The 20998-nt window shown below is 45.1% G+C and overlaps 2 protein-coding genes across 8 annotated transcripts in view; one reads left to right on the top strand and one right to left on the bottom strand.

Moving 5' to 3' along the window:
• Window positions 1–8614, top strand: part of GRAMD1B (GRAM domain containing 1B) — a 274826-nt gene extending 266212 nt beyond the window's left edge. For all 6 annotated transcript variants that reach the window (XM_050755575.1, XM_050755572.1, XM_050755571.1 and 3 more), the window contains 2 exons: window positions 69–186; window positions 3360–8614. In XM_050755575.1, coding sequence (XP_050611532.1) covers window positions 69–186; window positions 3360–3449 — 208 coding nt within the window. In that variant the 3' untranslated portion in view covers window positions 3450–8614. The remainder of the gene's footprint in view (window positions 1–68; window positions 187–3359) is intronic.
• Window positions 8615–10051: 1437 nt separating this feature from the next.
• Window positions 10052–20998, bottom strand: part of SCN3B (sodium voltage-gated channel beta subunit 3) — a 28341-nt gene continuing 17394 nt past the window's right edge. For both annotated transcript variants that reach the window (XM_050755646.1, XM_050755645.1), the window contains 2 exons: window positions 15087–15172; window positions 10052–14743 (listed from right to left, as the gene is read on the bottom strand). In XM_050755646.1, the coding sequence (XP_050611603.1) occupies window positions 15109–15172 (64 nt within the window). In that variant the 3' untranslated portion in view covers window positions 10052–14743; window positions 15087–15108. The remainder of the gene's footprint in view (window positions 14744–15086; window positions 15173–20998) is intronic.

Here is a 20998-nt window from a genome sequence, read left to right on the forward strand (position 1 = left end):
CTGGGAGCACAGGACAGTTCGCTGAGCATAACTCCAGCTGCTGGGGTACCCCTTCTTCTACCCCACAGGTTACCCCAGTCTCAGACAGAATGGGCCCAGCTCTTAGAGTCTCAACAAAAGTACCACGATACTGAGCTCCAAAAATGGAGGGAGATCATCAAATCCTCAGTGATGCTTCTTGACCAGGTGAGATGCCCACCTTCTCTGCTTGCCCCAGTCTTTGGGAGCGGGGACTCCTTCCCTTATGCTGTGAGAAAGATCCTCATCTCTATCACCACCCTCCAGACTTCCCTCCAATTCATTCTTCCTCCAAGCCATGCATTGTTCTAAATGGAAAGCCTTCCTTGAGTGGGCTGCTAGAAATGCAGGTGTATTCTACAAAATAATAACAATAAAATGACCCACTGAATGTGCACCAGGAAAGCTGTAGGTTAGTTGGAAGGAGAACTCTTTTTATTTCTATTTTTGGTAACCATAACCATCTGACAGGCATTTAAACAGAGAACCCCCTCAACCCTTTTACAGAGATTTGTCTTCCCAGAGGGCATGTCTTTGAGTTTTTTCAAATGTTCACCGCCCCCTCCTTTGACAGTCAGTGGCACTGCACTGATAGTCTGGGAAGATGGCTGTACTTTGTCTTCTTGTCGTAGCATCATCTTTGTCGTACAGTTTGCCTGTATTCCCCCCCGCAAAACGAGATCAACTATTTAGGCAAATCATCCTGAGGCAAAATAAAAAATTAGCCTAGTTTCCTTGGGGGAGGGAGCTTCCTGCTTCCCCAGAATAGTTTAGTATCTTATAATATATGCCTCCATGTGGTTGCCTAGAGAGCAGGAACCTGCCTCTGCTGTGCAAGAGAATTAGAAAGTGATAGACTCACAATTTACCCTGCTACATGACAACTTCTCTCCCTGAAGAGTTGACTTTCTGACGTTTTGTGACCAGCCAGAGATGGCATCCCAGCCTTGACACTAACTAATTTTGTGACCATGAGCAAGGGACCTTGAGCTTCCATTTCTTCATTTATAAAATAGGAATTGTAATCGTAGCTTCATGGAACTGTCATCAGGATTTGATGGCATATGGGTGGTGCTCATTAAAATTAAACTTTATTTCCTTGCATTGTTTGGTCTTAGCTCTAAATAAGGAGAAAGAGGCCGGGCGTGGTGGCTCATGCCTATAATCCCAGCACTTTGGGAGGCCGAAGAGGGCAGATCACTGGAGGTCAGGAGTTTGAGACCAGCCTGGCCAACATGGCAAAACCTTGTCTCTACTCAAAATATAAAAATTAGCCGGGCATGGTGGCGCACGCCTGTAATCCCAGCTGCTTGGGAGGCTAAGGCAGGAGAATTGCTTGAACCTGGGAGGCGGAGGTTTCAATGAGCTGAGATAGCGCCACTGCACTACAGCCTGGGCGACAGAGTGAGACTTCATCTCAAAAAAAAAAAAAGGGAAAAGAATCTTAATGCAGCTATCAGGACCCAGTTGGATGTGTTTAGCTTTGTCACTATACTTAAGGAGGGCATTTTTTTTTTTTTAACCAAAAGAAGACAAAAAGCATAGTGAGGAGTTTAGAAGCCCTACCATTTCAAGAATGGTTGATGGCACTGAGGACAAAGCCAGGAGAAGGGAACACGGGGCTGAGGAGAACAGGGTGGTCTTCAGACATCCAGGCCAACAGGTGTCAAGGGTTAGACTTACTGAAAAACTCCAGAGCACTGAACTCGGGCTAGAAGTTTAAGAAAGTAATTTTTCTTCATCATCAACTGCAGACAACTCGTGGCTAATGCTGTCCAGCAATGGAACAGGCTACTGTAGAGAACTGAGATTCCAACATTGAAAGTGTTCAAGGGGTAACTAGATGATGATGGATAAAGAACTTATCGATTAAATTGGGACATTTGGACTAGATGACCCAGGGGTCTCTTCCAACTCTAGAATTCTATTTCAGAATGGGGCCCATTAACTTGGGGGTTGGGGCTGTCAGACTTATAGCCTAGTGGACTCTACACGATAAGTATTAAGAGAGTTGTTTTGTTTCAATCTCTTTAAAAGTAACTTTTAAAATAACAGAATGGCCTCCTCCTCTGTCTTGAGCAGAAGATATAAATGAACTAGAGAGAAGAAAGTGGTAGACTAAGCAGGGAGACCAGACTTTCCCCAAATCTGTCACCATTTACCCCAGAAATGTTGTCTTATGTTGTAACAGAGCAGTTTACCCAGAGACAGTATGTAAATATGTGAGTATTTAAATATGTGGTGTGATGGGCCATTTTAGAATTCTCCTGCCGGGCTCCATTGTAGTCTCCCATTTAGACTGCAGTCTGTGACCTAAAAATGTTAATTTGCTGATATGGGTACCTAATAGGAACCTACCCAGTTCTCTGCGTGGTGCCCCTGGGTGCACAAGAGAAGGATTAGACACAGTTCTAGTCCTAGCAAACATGAAACCAAGCAACGAAAGATGACTGAAGTCCAGAGCCTGAGTGTGCTGCGTGAGAGACCATGAAGGAGAGGGATGACTGAGAGCTGGAGGAAGTTTGGATTTATTCTGAGCCTTAGCAGATGGGTGAGATTGGCATAGGCAAGAGCACAAAGATTCCCAGGTGGGGGGAACAGTGTGGCTAAATGTACAAAGACAGGCATGTGGTATATTAGGGATCATCAGGGAAACCAGATGAAACGAGTAGATCAAGTCAGTGACAGCCTGAGAGGCTCTTTGTAGCAGTTGAACACTTCAAGAGAGTTCTCGATTCAGCACTGAGACCCAGTAAGCCCTACCCAAGGGCTTCCCATGCTAGATTGTCTGTCTCCTTTCTTTCTTCCTCTCTTTTTTTCTTTTATTTCTCTCTCCCTCTCCTTTTCCCTCTCTGTCTCTCTCTTTTTTTAAGAGGCAGGGTCTTGCTCTGCTGCCCAGGCTGGAGTGCAGTGGTGCAGTCATAGTTCTCTGCAGTTGCGAACTCCCGGGTTCAAGCCATCCTCCCATCCCAGCCTCCTGAGTAGTTAGGACTACAGGTGCATATCACAGGGGCTGGCTAATTTTTAAATTTTTTATAGAGATGGGGTTTCTCTGTGTGACCCAGGCTGGTCTGAAACTCCTGGCCTCAAGCGATCCTCCCACCTCTGCCTCCCAAAGTGCTGGGATTACAGGTGTGAGTCACCGCGCCCAGCCTGACTGTCCGCTTTCTACATGAAACAGCGTGCCCAGAGAACCAGCCTTGCTTTAGGTGCCCGACTCTTTTCAGCCCCATGGCGTGGTTGGAGGCCTGCCCTAGGCGGGTGTGGGGAGAGGGCTGCTCGGTGGAGAATCCCACTGAAAGCGCAGACCCAGGCCTGGGGTGGGGTTTTCTGTCTTGCAGATGAAGGACTCGCTCATCAACCTTCAGAATGGCATCAGGTCCCGCGACTACACGTCGGAAAGTGAAGAAAAGAGGAATCGCTATCATTGACAAGGCAGGAACAGGGTGGCTGCAAGAGGCCTGTGCAATACATGTACATAGACCATATAAATATATATATAAATATATATATATACAGAATATAAATATATATATTATATACAGATTTTAAAAAAGAGATAATGCCTATGTACCAGGGAGAAGGAGCGGGTCCTCCCGCTCCCTGTGCTGGCCGGAGCAGCGTTTTCCTGGGGTGGAGCAGCTGAGGAGGGCAGGAACCGCCTCTCAGCACTGACCACCCCTGATCTCCCTCCTCCCACCCTCTGTTCCCCACACCTTCCCTTGCTGGCCATTCTTGGCTCTTAGAAGGGAAATGTTGAGCCAAAGTTATGCCTGTGAAGACCCTAGGGTCTCAAAAAGAAGTCTCAAGACGGCATTGCTTAAGGTGCTTCGTTCCCTGATCCCCTTTTGATTTGTTTCCAAAATAAAAGAGAATCTTTTCTTCCCTGCCCCAGGCTTCCCCAGGCATTCTCTTGGGAACACAGAAACATCAAGGGAGCCCAGTCTAAACTCTTAGGGTTGGCCGCCCACTTGATCCGGACCGTACTGAGCCTCAGATGGAGAGGATGCTTGGAAAGCTAGGAAGGCTGCATTGGGGGGTGGCAGGCTCCCAAGACCCGTGTTCTGAACGATACTCTCCTCCATCACCCCTGCACCGTCCTCCGACCTATGTAGGGTGTGGACGCAGTAAGGGCTGGGAATTTCTTACTTTCCCACCCACTTTCTCTCTGGTCTTCTCCCAGGCTGGATCTGGGCGAAGTGTCACTTTTTAGTGCCTAAAGTCCTATTGTTTTCTGTGCCCTAAGAGCACATTGTTTATTAGCCAGGGTGGAGCATTTTTGACCTTATTAAACCTCTTTTAGTGCTTCTAAGCAAGTCAGGTCTGTGGCTCTGAGGCCTTCACTTGGAGCTGTCAGTGTGATTTCCAGGATAAGTCAGGGTGTGCTGGGCCCTCCAGGATTTGAGAGAGGAAGAAGAAGGCCCTCGCTACGTCCGGGGTGCAGGGTTTACCCACAGAACACTGTGAGTGGTGAGCACCAAGATGGGTTGCCAGCGTCATTTGCTCTTGGAATGAACCAGCATTCGCCAATGGAGACAACTGTCTGAGATAGCTTGCACATGGAAAAAGCATCTAAGCCATTGGAGGGAAGGAACTGGCAAAGGTGCATGTGTTTGGGCAGGAAAAGGCCAAGTGAAATCTATGCCCCAAGGGAGTCATTCCAAATCCTGAGTTTCTCAGACTTGGGAATGGGGGCTCTGGCAGGGGGTGGAGTACAAATCCTGCTCTGGTCTCTGGCCCCACAGAGGTGTAAGATCATTAAGGAGTAGAAGGCACTGGCTTCAAAGAGTGAGACATTCAGGGCCTTTTCAGTGTTGGCCCACTAGCACCATGCATTTATCTGAATTCACGGGGCCCTTTGGGCACATTCATCATCCCTCATATACTAACTACTATTTCTTCATATAATGATCAAAAGAGTCCCACCAGCTCCAGGCAGAGCTTGTGGAGATTCATGAAAGAGTCACAGCCAATTGGGCGTGCAGAGCTCTTCAGTCTTGCTTGTTCTCCTGGGCTTCTTGATGCAGGGGCAGAAGGAACCCCAGATGTCCCAGATGTCCCAGAACATCAGCCCAAAAGACAGAAGATTTTATCACTCATCTACCCCACAAAGTTGTATTTTTCTCTTAGAATGGCCTTTAATTCCCTGTGACAGTTTCTGACTTTTCCATGTGAAGATAAGGCCTTGGTATTTCCCTAAGGGCAGGATCAGAAAACAGGAAGGTCCATGCCCAGGTCATCCTCCAAGGGAGGAGGGTGAGGAGGCTCCAAGTCATCAGCCAGAGCAGGTATTCCTCCCCTAGAAGAGGAGATGGGAGGAAATGCAGTTTCGTGTCATCCCTGTGAAGAGTGCCTACGCGCACAGCCCAGTGTGTCCTTGTTCACTTCTTGTCTAGGACTTTGGGTAAGGGACACTGGTAGGGATCAAGGCTCATGGGCTCTGAGCCAAAGAAGGAGGCATGGTGCAGACTGCTGGAATCTCCCCCTTGGCACAGTCAGAAGCCAAAACTATTCCCCGAAAGTTTTGAATGCAAAAATTGGAGATTCCTGAATTTATTCCATACATAATTATTTACTTAAGTTATTTAATGATGAAAGGTGCCATGGTGGAACCTGTGGGATGACTTTAAAAGGGTTCTTTGTTTGGAGTCAAGTGACAGAGCAGACCTGGCCGCAGGGAGTTGTTCTGCTTCTGCTTTACCTCTCAGGACCATTTCCAGCAGGAGAAGGTGGCAGGGAGGGCGGTACTGAGTATGTCAGAAGAACCCTCCTGGTTTTTTAGTGATTTGAACCCAGTAGACAATGTGTGCACATAGGGAATGCGCTTTAAGAATTGTGGGTCTCTTGTATGCTCTCTCTGTTCCAGTAATTTTTTGACCATCATACCAGGAGAAAACCAACAACTCTATTCATTCCCAAACAAAATCTCTTCCCCCTTGGTTAATAGCTTGTGAAAGAGATCTTAACTCACCCTTGCAGATAAGTCTGGGAGCGAAACAAATAAATAGCATTGTATTCCTGGCCATTAGCCTGGCTAGTTGCTGTCTACAAGGGAGCATCAAAAAATCACTACTTATGTAACTTCTTCCAGCCAGCGCTTTTTGTGTTTGTTTTTGTTTACTAGGGACACACAGGAGTCTTTCTGTAATGACTTATGTGGTACAATGTTTGAGAGTTTGCACTCAATTTTAAAGAATTTGCGGTTTCTAACGAGGTGAAGAACTACTATAGGATCTAAAGTTCCATTACAGCTTACTGTGAAAGCATTGACAAGACTGGTCTCAGACAAGCTAATCATGGGTGTGACTCTCTCCCTTCCCCATCCACCTCTTTGGGGACAAGAGGATTACATCTCAGGCCAGCAAGATCAGCTGCTTGAAGCTCTGTATAAGAGCACTGCACTGATGGTTTGGAGACCTGGGCCTGGGTCCTGATTTTTCCACTGACTAAGCTCTGTGGCCTTGGGCAAGTCATTCCGTCTCTGAGCTTCAGTATCCTCCTGTCACAGGAGGGAGTGGGGCTAGATCATCTTTAAGGTAGGTTCTAGCTTTGACATCATCTTGGGGGTTAGGCCAGAGCCTGAGAAGACTGAGTGCAATTTCTCAGTTACTCTGCCAGGAGGGAACAAGCCCAGAGGCTGAAGCTTCCCAGTATTTAGAGGCGTGGTAGGGCAGTGTCTGCATTCCCAGGAGACCCAGGGTGGTTAAAATATATTCTTTAGGTGGCTCGGAGGGCTGGGGAGGCCCAGTGAGGCGGGGGGGGGGGGAGAGAGAGAGAGAGAGAGAGAGAGAGAGAGAGAGAGAGAGAGAGAGAGATCGATCGAGCTTGATGTATTGCTCAGTATTCACCTAGAAAAGTTTCTTCCTTCTTTGGCCTAGTTTGTGGAGGGATCTTCCTTTGGACTTTCTCTGAGTTGGGAGAAGAACATTCTTTTCAATGGAGCTCATCTTCTATCTCTAGGCTCTGTGAAGCCTTTCATCTGTCTGTCCTTCCTCCTTACTGGTAGAAGAAACAGTGGAGAGAAACCACTTCTGGTCCTAGCACTTCTCTTTGGTCTAGATAGGGTTTGGATTTAGTATGAAGCTTTGGCTAAAACCCTTGGGTTTGCCTTAGAGCACTGAACTAAGAACCACATACACTGACATGGCAAGGACCAAGAGAGCTCAAGAGGAGTGCTTTGTGAGAAGTGGATTCTCTCCGTGTCCCTGCCCCCACCCAAACTTGAACTATACCTATTACATTTCCAGGCAGCATCCCTAGGATGAGGTCCTGGAGAAGGGACTAGGGGAAGTATCTTTCTGGATGCTTGTGGTCCCAGAAGGGTACTTTCTGTGCCATACCATGTCGCTTCTTTAAGCTCTGCAGGGCAGCCAAAGCCAGCCCTTTTCTCCTACTGCCCCCAGGAGAAATAGCACTCTTCTCCCTCCCCCAGATGGCAGGGCTCTGGTCTCCCTACACCTCATACCCTGCCTGCCTCCTCCAGGAGGAAACTCCAGGGCCCCTTCCTGACTCTCCCCACCCTCACTACTTGTCTCTAGGCTATGGGACAATCATCCCATTCACCACTTCACATCCTTGACTTTCATTCCCCCAACCTCCAGCAGGTTGGCCCCAATCCCCTTCACCTCTGTGTTTTCTTCCAGAAGATGCATTTTGGGTCTGAGAGGAGCATTTTCCTGGAAGGCCATCTTTTAAGACCCCTGCTTGCTGTCATAGTGCAGAGCAGGAATTTGCACACTGTTTAGAGAGCTCCCTTGCCACCGCTCTGCCCAGCCTTGTTACCTCACTTCTGCTCTGGCCATAGTTGTGAAGGGCCCAGCCAGCTCCCTGTTTTGATGTTCTGTGCAACAGCTCTGGGGTCTTGTGACTGGAGATCCTCAGCAGGCCCTGGAGCCCGGACTGGAGTCTTGGCAGCTGATGAGCAGCACCTTGCCGGCCAGGAGGAGCTGATGCTGGACGATCTCCCCAACATTTGAAGGCTTAAAGAACATTGTCATTCTTCAGCCCTCCTTGCTTCTCTCAATACAATAAGACATTGCAGAAGCAAAAGGGTGGCCTCTGCTCCAGGCAAGGCAGCTGACTGTCTGGGGCATTGGCCTGGGGCTTGGGTGCCACGTGCTGAGATTGCATAGTCAAAGCAGCCATTTTTGCCAACAATAGCTTGTGGCTCCCCACATTTTCCTACCCTGCACTTAAAGGCCAGACCACTCTCTGCATGGACCAGACCATCTTCCCAAACCCATGGTGCTTTTTCCCCAACTCAACCTAGACTCCAAGGTGGGGAGGGATGGGTCAGAGGCCATAGTGGCCCCTGGATAATCCTGACATGAGATGGAGTGGGGTGAGGCAGAGGGAGCAGCCCCAACACCTGCACTGGGCCATCTATGGGAAAGAACACGGGTCGAGTGCAGTCGAGTTGTCTGGCCGTCTGTATTTGGATCTGTAACTGTACTTTGCCTGGCGCTGTGCGCAAGGTCAGAACACTTACTGCTAGTACCTAGAAACACACAAGGCTGCCCAGCCAAATCTTAATGTAAAGTAGCTAGAGCCATGGAAGTACAGTATGAATTAAAAAGAAAAAAGTATTGAACTACAATAATAAATGGTGTGCGTGTTTATTGCTTGATTTATGAGTGCTCGTCACCTCAGATGTTTCTGGTCTTCCCAAGTGGACTCACAGCAGGTCCTGAAGGCATGCATGTAGGTACACTTGTACACACACACACACACACACACGCGGCCATCCACCTTCTCACAGGCGGGAGGGAGGCCGCCGGATCGACTGGAATGGATAAGTTTTGGAGTCAGATCTGAGTACAAAGTGCAGCATCACTGTTTACCAGCTGTGTGGCCGTACGCCCCATCTGTCACTCCAAGCCTCAGTGTGTCAGAGATAATACATTTAAAAAACACATCGTTCTTAGTATGGCAGCTGGTATTATACTAAAATATTTTCTTTTGTTTTGAGACGGTCTCACTGTGACCCAGGCTGGAGTGTAGTGGTGCAATCATGGCCACTGCAGCCTTGATCTCCTGAGCTCAAGTGTTCCTCCCCACTTAGTGTCCTGAGTAGTTGGGGCTACAGGCACACACCACCATGCCAGGCTTTTTTTTTTTTTTTTTTTTTTTTTTTTAGAGATGGGGTCTCACTATGTTGCTCAGGCTTGTCTTAGACTCCTGGCCTCGAGTGATCCTCCCGCCTCAGCTTACCAAAGTGTTGGGATGATTAATCTTTTTTTTTTTTTTTTTTTTTTTTTTTTTGAGATGGAGTTTCACTCTTGTTGCCCAGACTGGAGTGCAATGGCGTGATCTCAGCTCACTGCAACCTCCGCCTTCTGGGTTTAAGCAATTCTTCTGCCTTAGCATCCCAAGTAGCTGGGACTACAGGCACCTGCCACCACGCCTGGCTAATTTTTGTATTTTTAGTAGAGATGGGGTTTCAACATGTTGGCCAGGCTGGTCTTGAACTCCCGACCTCAGGTGATCCGCCTGCCTCAGTCTCCCAAAGTGCTGGGATTACAGGTGTGAGCCACTGCGTCTGGCCGATTTTTAATCTTATGATGAGTAGTACTGTTGTTGTAGGAGATTGTGGTGAACTGTGAATCCTGATGATGGTTTCTTGTTGAACTTTTCCCTCTTCGGGCCTTAACACTTCCAGGAAGATGAATGTTGAGAGACTGCTTTGCCTTCTTCTTTTATGTTCCCTAAACTGGTGGAGCTGAGAGCCAGATTGGCTCCTCCCTTCATTAGGTCAGCCTTGTAGGGAGCTCCTTGCTACCTGGTTAGGAAACTTGTTTGATGTCAGGCAAGAACATAAGTGACTCTTGTGTTCCTTTGTATTAGGGTAGAGGTGGAAAGGGAAGCAGAGAGGCCAGATCACACATTTAGTGTGTGTTTAATGTGAGGCTATTACATGGTTTTCATTCTCATGCATATCCACAGATTGAGTACGGGAATATGAAGCAGGCTGAGGTGCTGGGGGAAGGCATAGTCTATGGGGCAGACACAGTAAGTAGAACAAAACCAAAGAGAGTGGTTTTTAGGGATACTTTATTGACATGAACAAGGAGTTTACTGAAAAATAGCACATACAGGCATTATGTTGTTGAGGGCTTAGGTGGTCAGGAACATTTCTAGAGTTTGGAAAAAGATTGGCTGTGGAAAATCAAGAAAAAGCAATATGAAGATGATAACATGGAAAATACTTCTATCTGTTGCAAGACTAAGAGTGTGTGGATTGTGTTGGATGGCGGTTCACAAGCCTGCAAGCACTCGGCCTTCAGCGGCCTCCCTCTCCATCACACACACTGCTGAGCAGAGGCAGCTGTTGCCAAGCGGTGACACAGGGAGGAAGCACAGAGCATTGCTGGCTCTGAGGGTTAGCTGGCCTGGGCTGGAGACCCGAGTTTGATGTATAAATCAGACTTGCTTGGAAGTGCTTATCTCCTGAGTCCTGCTGCGAACTCAACTAAGGGGGAGGAAGTGGGCTGGATTAATCATGAGCTGTCCACCAGCTGAGATTTTAGAGATTAAGTAGGGTTTGGATGATGCTGTTTTTCAGACTGATGACTGCATAGCACACTGAAGGTCTAGGCTAGCGCTTGACAGAGTGGGTGCAAAAAGATGTTACTAGAATGAGTGGATGATCAGACTGGCAAGCACACCAAGCACTGTTCAGATACATTTGCAGTGACTAGGTGAATTCACTGAATTAGGGATTTTTCATTTACAAAATGAGGTGAGAGGAAGGCTTCTTTTTTTGTTGTTGTTCTTGTTTTTTCATTTTCATGTTAAATTGGGAAAGGACAAACTAAGATATATTCTGAAGTGTGTCTAGCTCTTGCTTCTCTTTCTTCCTGCAAAGATGAAATGGCACAGCCTTTTCCCTCAGATTTATGTGAGGAGGACTCACAGATTCTGAGATGGGTGGAATTTGTTGTTTTGATCCAATAATTTTGGGGAGAGAGGAGGGAGCTGCTGTCTCTTAACCATGCCCTGCTCTTCACACTTCCCAGCATATTCCTGCTTTGAAAAGTGACTTTCCTAGTGATATTTCTAGGTGAACATCTAAGGAGAAACCTGCAACTGAGAAGGAAGTCTGAGTGTGTGGGTGTTTGGGAATGGAGAAACTAAAGGGGCATGCCATTAAACAAGTGGTGAGAATAAAGGCTGGGGTAGGGACAGGCAAGGAGTGTTTGAGGTTGGGGCTCTGATTCAAGACTGAGGTGACAGTGAAGGTCAACAGGGCAAGGTGCTCTTGGGGCCAACTGGATTGAGCAATCACATTCATGGCTGTGAAGCAGTAAGAACGGGAAAATCAGACTGAGCCAAGCTTGGCCTTTAGTGAATTGTGTTACCGAGGATCAGACATGGGAAATATCCAGCACCAAGACAACAGATGGGGTTTCCAAAGTGATAATAATAGCCCTTGAGAACTCTTCTAAGCCCTTTAATAAGCAACATCAGGCCAGATAAAGCTTCCAGAGAAACACACATCTAGTCTGGGTCTTTTATAAGATTATGGGAAGAGACAGGGAGGTGGGTGGAGATTGGAAGTAGGCTGGTGATCACAGTACCTTGTTGATTTACAGTCATGATCAAATCTCCCAGGAAGGAGTTTCGTTGCAATTCAGGAGAAATAATGATGCACAAACCAACTAGAAAGAGAACCAAAATAGGACCGACTCTCAAAGCACATTGCTAGCATCCACCAAAAAGCAAAGTAGTATAGAAGCAGTGAGTGGGATTAGGGGTGAGAGAAGATGGAGAACATTAGGACAGGCAAGACAGGCAATGGTTAGATGGAAGCTAAAAAATAAGAAAACGAAGCAGCTATGGTCTAAGTGGAAAGAGAACTGAAAGAGGAGTCAGAAGACCTGGATTCTTGCTGTCTACCTACCAGCTAGGTTTCCTTATAATTTAGTAAAGCTACTTAACCTCAGAGAGCCTCAGTTTCTTCTTTTGTAATGTGAGTATTCATAATATTGACCTCAAAGGACCAGTTATAGAGAAGAAATAAAATAGTTAAGTGAAAATACTTTGTAAACCATATAGTTCTAATGAAAGTGTCAAGAATGAGAAGAATGGAGAAATTAGAAAGAGTGTGGAAGATAACCTGTCAAGGATAAATAAGTGATAGGTACCATTCAGCTTCATTAAAAGCCATGCAAGCAGCATCTGAGTTGGGTTTTTTAAAAAAGAAGAGAAAAAGGCAATCATGCATACTGCCTGTTTCAACTTAGATACAAGAGCTATTGGAACACTGAGGAAAGCGCAGTGGTAGTAAGTATCTTGCTACTACCGCAAGCTGTGGTATCCACGAGCTATGGACTGGAAAAATATAAGGCCAATTTTCCTAACTACAAAGTTAAAAAGATCTATATTCTCTACCTAATTTCAGAGGGACTGTGTGGAAAATTACCAATAAGAAGAGTCTTGAATTTATTGCAAATATTTTCTTCAACAAAATCAGACTCTTTAATGTGTTAACGGTCTAGTTTGGGACAAGGCACGGTTGCTCATGCCTGTAATCCCAGTGCTTTGAGAGGCTGAGGCTGGCGGATTGCTTGAGCCCAGGAGTTCAAGATCAGCCTGGGCAACATGGCAAGACCCCTGTCTCTACAAAAAATACAAAAATTAGCCAGGCGTAGTGGTGCATGCCTGTAGTCCCAGTTACCTGGGGGCTGAGGTGGGAGGATTGCTTAAACCTGGGGCAGTTGAGGCTGCAGTGATCTGAGATTGCGCCACTGCACTCTAGCCTGGAAGACAGAGTGAGGCTCTGTCAAAAAAAAAAAAAAAAAAAAAAAAAAAAAAAAAAAAAAAAAAAAGTCTGGTTTTAAGTACTCTCCTAGGGATGGAAGAATGAAAAAAAAAAATAAGCTTTTAAAGTAAAGCTCTAAACCAATGGAATATGGTCTTTCCCTATAAATGGAGGTCCCAGATCTGAGGGACTTCTCTCTCACTGAATCCCAGTCACCTTCATCTTCTTACATTCTGTAAAGCATCTTTGCCCTCTCTTGTCCCTAGGTGCTGAAGGAGGTCACACTTGGACCTGTCACTCAATTAAAATGAAACACGAGATATCGACTAAAATTTTTTCCAGTTTCTCTGCTCCCTCAAAAGCTAGGGGAAAAAATCTGAAAATTATGCATTCATAAGTGAAGTATTTGGAAACCACCTACCCATCCCTCCCCTCTCATACCACTTATTTGCTCATGATTCATCTCAGACTAAACATTTTTCTTAGTTTAAATATCATTCTCAGATGCACTCTCTTTCTGGAGGGTATTTCACAAATCTTTACATAAAGGAAGTTCTTTAAGTCATCTCATGTTCTTCTCTCTGCTTTTTTGGCCAATTTCTAGTAATCTGAATCTATCAGAGTTGACCTCAGCCCAGTGTGTGCTTGTGAAAGAAGCATTGCCATAGACAAGTCCAATGTCAGTCTTTCCAGAAACAAAGTTATCCACTGGGCACAGTGCCTCACGCCTGTAATCCCAGTACTTTGGGAGGCTGAGGTGGGTGGGTCATTTGAGGTCAGGAGTTCGAGACTAGCCTGGCCAACATAGTGAAACCCCGTCTGTACTAAAAATGCAAAATTTAGCCAGGCATGGTGATGCATGCCTGTAATCACAGCTACTGGAGAGGCTGAAGCATGAGAATCGCTTGAACCCAAGAGGCAGAGGTTGCAGTGAGCTGAGATCACACCACTGCACTCTAGCCTAGGTGACAGAGGCTCCATCTCAAACAAAAAACAAAACAAAACAAACAAAAAAATCCATCCCAGGAAGTGTAAACTGGGCAGCACCTAAGGCTTATTTCTGCTCCAGTTTATCCTCTTAAGCCTCTTATTCAGTTAGCCCTGTATGAGTCTTAGTTGCCTCCTATTTGTAAAATGAGGAATAATACTGGTGGCACAGAAATTTTGAGAGGAAGAACTCAGGAATTTCAGTCCTAATGCCCAGGTAGTGTGCTCACAGGGAGGGCACACATACATTCTCGCAATAGGATCAAGAACGTGTTCAGAAACATGTTGCATGACTTTTGAAGAGCCACTTAAATTACCATTGGTCCTTCCCAAGTCTCCTGTCCTTGTCTTCTTGGAGGGTAGCTTAGAGACCCATCAGGATCTAGCTCAGGAGAATTAAGCTCCAGAAAGCACGTTAGTCCATGCTTCAGGATCTTTCTGTCACTGGAGAACCTAGACAGGCATGTTTCACTCTGATGCTGTAGCAAAGTGGGCCATGAACTTGACAAAACTGACTTCAAGGAATCCAAGTTCATGACACACTTTTGCTGTAACCCGAACTAATCACTCCTGCTTCCTTCTATTAAGACATCCATTCTCTTGCAGTAATGGAGAATGAACCAGTTCCAGCCAGTTAAGGGTAGAGGGAGGTGCTAACTCCAGCACTTGTACAAAGTCATTTGGAGCACAGGGGAGAAATCCAGTTGGCTTTGGAGTGTCTTGTTGGAAAACTAGGACAGGGTGAGGTTGAGTCTATGTAGAAATGTTGGCTTCTCGGTTCTGGCAGAGTCTTATGGTACGTAGAGGTCTGATGGAGTTAGGAAGTCAGAGGTGAAAGCTCAGAGGCAGGTGGATGTATGGATGAATGAATAGAAGGATGGATGCATGAAGGGATGCAATGGGACCCTTGGGGCACCCTCCTGATGCCATTGACATTGCTGAACATGGGATGTCCAGTCCCTCAGGTGTTCAGGCCACCTACCAAAGACAAAATAACTCACTGAGAATTTCCCACCCAGTTCAGCCCAGCCCAGCCCCAAAATTCTTTGACCAAAGAAGGGAGTTGGAGAATCCTATGCCTCTGTTACCATGGGCAAGTTCAGGTTGCCTCGACCCTCAGGCCAAAGCAGTTCCCTTCTGAAGCACTGACATCATACAGAGCTTTGTGGCTTAAAGAATTACCCTGAGGGCGGGGACCCCAGGCAGGGTAGACAGTGACCTAAGGGACCAAATGTAAAGTCACTTCAGTTGTGGGCAATGAAGTCACTTGTACAACCTGCCATCCACATCTGCCTTCCCCTCCCATGTTCCTGTAGGTCACCTCATGTCACACTGCTCCTGTTCTATTCCTCCACTGGTACTGCAGAGTTCTCCTTGTTCTCAGATGGGATGGCAAGGTAGTCAGACCTATAGAGGACACAGGGAAAGGGAATCAGAGCTTCAGTGCCCGGGGTGGGAACACAAGAGGGGGAAGGAGCAGGGCACAGGAGCAAGGACCTATAGAACAACTCTGCATTTCCGTCTGCTGTGTTTCCCAAGAGAAAAACAACCTTTTCTGCAGATTAAAATAATCATTTCCCCTATATATGTATATGAACACCCACCAGGAGTGTATAGCTTCTCATTTATCTATGTTGTCTTCGGCATTTAGTTAGATTAATATGTTGGCCAAGGCTCATGCCTCTAATCCCAGCACTTTGGGAGGCCAAGGCAGGAAAATTGCTTGAGCCCAAGGGTTCAAGCCTGGGCAACATGCGAAACCCTGTCTGTACAAAAAATACAAAAAACTAGCCTGGCATGGTGGCACGTGCCTGTAGTCCCAGCTACCTGGGAGGCTAAGGTGGGAGGATCACCTGAGCCTGGGAGGTTGAGGCCATGATTACGCCACTGCACTCCGGCCTGGCGACAGTGAGACCATGTCTCAAAAATAAAATTAAATTAAATGTTGGTCAAAATGACAGCTGTGAAATTATATTTTATAGTTGTTTCACATGTTTATAGGCTATTTGGGTTTCTACTTCTGAAATTTGACTGTTCATTTGCTTTCCAGTTCTTCTGAGATCTTTGTCTTTTTCACATTGATTTTTCTTTGATGGTTTCACGTTTTGACAATTTCTCCCAGTCTCTTGTTTGTCTATGAATTTTGCTTATGGAGGCTTCTAATGAACAGCTGATTCTTTACATATAATGTAATCAAAATTATTTTTCCTCTTGGATTTGTGCCTTTTGTATTTTATTTGGGAAATTTTCTCTATTGCAAGGTGATAAAGATATTCTCTTATATTCCCTTAATGAAATTTTCAAGTTTGACTTTTACTTTGTGTTTAAATCCCCTGACAATTTATTTTGGTTTAGTATGAGAGATGGGGAATCTAATTTTGTTTTGTATTTTTCTTTGTTTGTTTCTATATAGATTAGGAATTTTCCCTGGACCACTTACTGGGCAGTTCATTCTTCCTTCAATGATTATAACGTCATCTCTCTCACATATCAGGTTTTCCTACATGCATTAACCTGATTAGGGGCTTTTTGTTTGTCCACTTCATATGCCTGTGCAGTATCACAAACTCTGTATTCTGATAGCTCTGTAAGAAACCTTCATCTGGCCGGGCGCGGTGGCTCATGCCTGTAATCCCAGCACTTTGGGAGGCTGAGGCAGGCGCATCACGAGGTCAGGAGATCGAGACTATCCTGGCTAACATGGTGAAATCCCATCTCTACTAAAAAAATACAAAAAATTAGCCGGGCATGGTGGTGGGCGCCTGTAGTCCCAGCTACTCGGGAGGCTGAGGCAGGAGAATGGCGTGAACCCGGGAGGCGGAGCTTGCAGTGAGCCAAGATCGCACCACTGCACTCTAGCCTGGGCAACAGAGCAAGACTCCATCTCAAAAAAATTAAAATAAAATAAAATAAACCTTTGTCTCTGATAAGACAAATCCTACCAACCTCTTGCAAATTTACTGCTCTTTCTTTGAAATGGTTTAGACCAAGGGTGGGCAAATTATGGCCTAAGAGCTAAGGATAGTTATTTGCAAACAAATAGAAGAACAATACGTGACAGGGACCTATGGAGCCTGCAAAGCCTAAAACACGTATTATCTGGCTATCCCTTGGTTTAGACTATTTTTGGTCACTTAGCCTTCCACGTGACTTTTAAGATCAGTTTATTAAGTTCTTTGAGAAATCTAATGGGCATTTGGATTGGAATTTCATTGAATTTGAAGATTAATTTGGGAGAAAATTGTTTACACTTTTGAGGTTTTATTCTCCATCTAGTTACATTTAAAGTCTTTCAGTAAAGGTTTGTAACTTTTTCTTTAAGTGTCTCATATATTTTTGTCAAATTTATCCCAGAAACTGGAGAGTACTTGTTGCTATTGTAACTTTAAAAGCATTTTGATATTTTAAATATTTAAATATGTTACTAAATTTGTTGCTGGAATACAGGTGATTTTTATATTTTGATTTCTATCAACAATTTTGTGGAACGTTCTTCCTAGTCCTAATAGTATTTTTGTAGATTCTCTTAGGTATCCTATGTAAATAGTAGGTATAAATAATGATCATTTAGTTTCTTCCTTTCCAAGTCTTTTTCTTCCTTGTATTTAGTTGGTCTTCACCTAGGATTTCCGATACAATATTGATAGAAACAGGGAGAGGTAGTCTCCTTGATATGTTCCTGATATTACAGGCATTTGAGGTTTCAACACATAGATGATATTTGCTATAGGCTGCCATTTATCACTTTAAAGATGCTTGGTGTTTAGGTGTAGATATATTTTATTTATTCTGCTCAGAGTATATTATGCATCTTGAATCTGAAGAGTCATCCTTCCCTTAGCCGCTCTGTCTCTGAACACTGTCTCTCCTCCATTCTCTGTTCTATTTTTTTTTCTTTTTTTTTGAGACAGAGTCTCACTCTGTCTCCAGGAGTGCAGTGGCGTGATCTTGGCTCACTGCACCCTCCACCTCCTGGGTTCAAGGGATTCTCCTGCCTCAGCTTCCTGAGTAACTGGGATTACAGGCATGCACCACCATGCCCAGCTAATTTTTGTACTTTTAGTAGAGACAGGGTTTCACCATGTTGGCTAGGATGGTCTCAATCTCCTGACCTCATGATCTGCCTGCCTCGGCCTCCTAAAATGCTGGGATTACAGGTGTGAGCCACTGTCCCCAGTGTCTCTGTTCTATTCTGATACACCTTCCCATTTTGTTTCCTTTAGATTTCTTTGTCATGGTTCATCTTTTTCCATCTCTCTTCTTCAGTCTGTAGAACTTTCTCACATTGATCTTCTGGTTATCAGTATCTAATCTTCTGTAGAACCAATCCATTGAGTTTTAAATTTTATTGGCTATATTGTTCAATTCCAGATTATTTTGTTTGTTTCTATTCAAATCTGCCTGTTCTTGTATCTGAGAAATTTACTCTATTCTTATGCTTTTGGCTTTTTCTTTTATTGCTCTAACTATTTAAACAAGCTTATTTTTATTATTTGTTTATTTCTGAGACAGGCCTCGCTCTGTCACCCAGGCTGGACGGCAGTGCTGCAATGACGGCTCCCTGCAGCCTCAAACTCCTGAGTTCAATTGATCCTCCCACCTCAGCCTCCTGAGCAGCCAACACCACTGGTATGCGCCACCATACCTAGCTGTTTTTTTTTAAAATTTTTTGTAGAGATGGGACCTCTCCATGTTGGCCAGGCTGGTCTTGAACTCCTGGACTCAGTCAATCCTCCCTCCTCTGCCTCCTAAAGTGCTGGGATTACAGGCGTGAGCTACTGTACCGGGCAAGCTTAATTTTTATATTTTGTTGGGTCCTTCTTGTGTCTAAAGCTCCTGGGATTCAATCCTGCCATTTTTCACTCTTGCTCATGCTAGATGACTTTTCGCCGTGTCTTTTAGTTTTGGACTGGACTATGAAGTCAGATCCAGCAGTGCTCTCTCTGGGGAGTCCTACTAGGCCTTGGCTGAGAGTGAGTTCCTTCAGAATGGGTTTCATTTCCTTCTATAAGACATTCATAGTTATCACTGGCCGGGGACTAATTTTTACTTCATTTCTCAGCTTAGAGGTTCCTGGGTCATGTGGATAGCATATATTGAAATCTCAGACATTGCAAGAGCAGGTTTGTGGTTACTAATTCTCAAGAATCTTTATTTTTCTACTTGGAGTTAGGCCAAGATGGCTAAGTTTTTCCCTAGGCTGGTGGGCTGATTATTTTCTGGACTACCCTTTATGTGAGTTGTAACCTTCTGAGGATTCTGGCTCTGCGGAGGGCCTCAGTTCCAACTCTGTTTCTTGTGCAGGCCCAGTTGTAGGTTCTTCCTATCCAAGCACTAAAATCCAAGCACTGAAGTCACCAGGAATTGCTGCCTCCCTCAGCAGCACGCTTCTTTCTCTCCTTATATTCAGTCATTTGTAATGTTTTACTTCCCTAAGATCAGAGATATCATGCAAAATGATGCTTTTTTTTTTCGAGACTGAATCTTGTTCTGTTGCCCAGGCGGGAGGGCAGTGGCTCAATCTCAGCTCACTGCAAACACTGCCTCCCAGGTTCATGCCATTCTCCCGCCTCAGCCTCCCGAGTAGCTGGGACTACAGGCACCTGCCACCACGCCCAGCTAATTTTTTGTATTTTTAGTAGAGACGGGGTTTCACCATGTTAGCCAGGATGGTCTCAATCTCCTGACCTCCTGATATGCCCACCTCAGCCTCCCAAAGTGCTGGGATTACAGGCAAGAGCCACTGCTCCCAGCCAAAATGATGCTTTCTTTATCAAACATTTCTAACTGGTAATAGCTTAGACTTTTTAGGGTTTGCCTCAGCAATGTTGCTAGAAATCTGTGGGCTTTTTCTATCTTTCCCTTCCCCAGATAACCAGCCAGCATGATCTCTTAAGACTCTTTGCTCTTACAGACCCCATCATTTCTCAAATACGCTCACCCTCAAGTGACTACAGTCTCAGAGCAAATGGCTAAGGTACAGGCTGGACATTAGAGGATTAGAGTCCCCACTCTGGACATCTAAGCACTACCAGGCTTTAGGGGAAAGAAAATGTTGCCTGGAGCTCCTTTGCTAGCAAAGGGCAGTGCCCAGATGACCTGAGGAGCTCCATGGTATAAAGCAAACAGTTAAATGTGATAGAAAGAGCATGAACATTAGGACTAGAGAGACCTGGGTTCAAATCTCAGCCTCTCCTCTCAGTATCTGTGTGCCTTGTAAGCTGCTATGAGACTGCTTGGCATTTATAGAATGGTTATAATAATGTTACTTTTTTGTTGTGTTTTTGGATTTTTATTGTTGTTGTTTTTTGAAATGGAGTCTTGCTCTGTCGCCCAGGCTGGAATGCAGTGGCACAATCTTGGCTCACTGCAACCTCTGCCTCCCGGGTTCAAGTGATTCTCCTGCCTCAGCCTTCTGACTAGCTGGGATTATGGGAATGTGCCACCATGCCCTGCTAATTTTTTATACTTTTAGTAGAGACAGGATTTCACCATGTTGGTCAGGCTAGTCTTGAACTCCTGACTTCAGGTGATCCTCCTGCCTCAGCCTCCCAAAATGCTGAGATTACAGGCATGACAGCCACCATGCCCAGATATAATAATATTACTTTAATGGATTGTGGTAGCAGCTGATGGTCTTTGCCTTAGTGGTTAAGTGTGCTGGCCAAGAATCAGCAGGCCTGAATTCAAACATCACTTTGTTTCTTAAGTGATGTTTGAATTAAGCAAATGTTTAATATTTCTTAAGCGATATTTCAACATAGTATTGGAAGTTCTGGCTAGGGCACTCAGGCAAGAGAAACAAATAAAGGGTATTCAATTAGGAAAAGATGAAGTCAAATTGTCCCTGTTTGCTGATGACATGATTGCATATTTAGAAAACCCCATCATCTCAGCCCAAAATCTCCTTAAGCAACTTCAGCAAAGTCTGAGGATACAAAATCAATGTGCAAAAATCACATGCATTCTTATACACCAATAACAGACAAACAGAGCCAAATCATGAATGAACTCCCATTCACTATTGCTTCAAAGAGAATAAAATACCTAGCAATCCAACTTACAAGGGATGTGAAGGACCTCTTCAAGGAGAACTACAAACCACTGCTCAGTGAAATAAAAGAGGACGCAAACAAATGGAAGAACATTCCATGCTCATGGATAGGAAGAATCAATATCGTGAAAATGGCCATACTGTCCAAAGTAATTTATACATTCAATGCCATCCCCATT

This window comes from Macaca thibetana, chromosome 14 (genome assembly GCF_024542745.1).
Source record: "Macaca thibetana thibetana isolate TM-01 chromosome 14, ASM2454274v1, whole genome shotgun sequence".
In the NCBI taxonomy this organism is placed as follows: Eukaryota; Metazoa; Chordata; class Mammalia; order Primates; family Cercopithecidae; genus Macaca; species Macaca thibetana.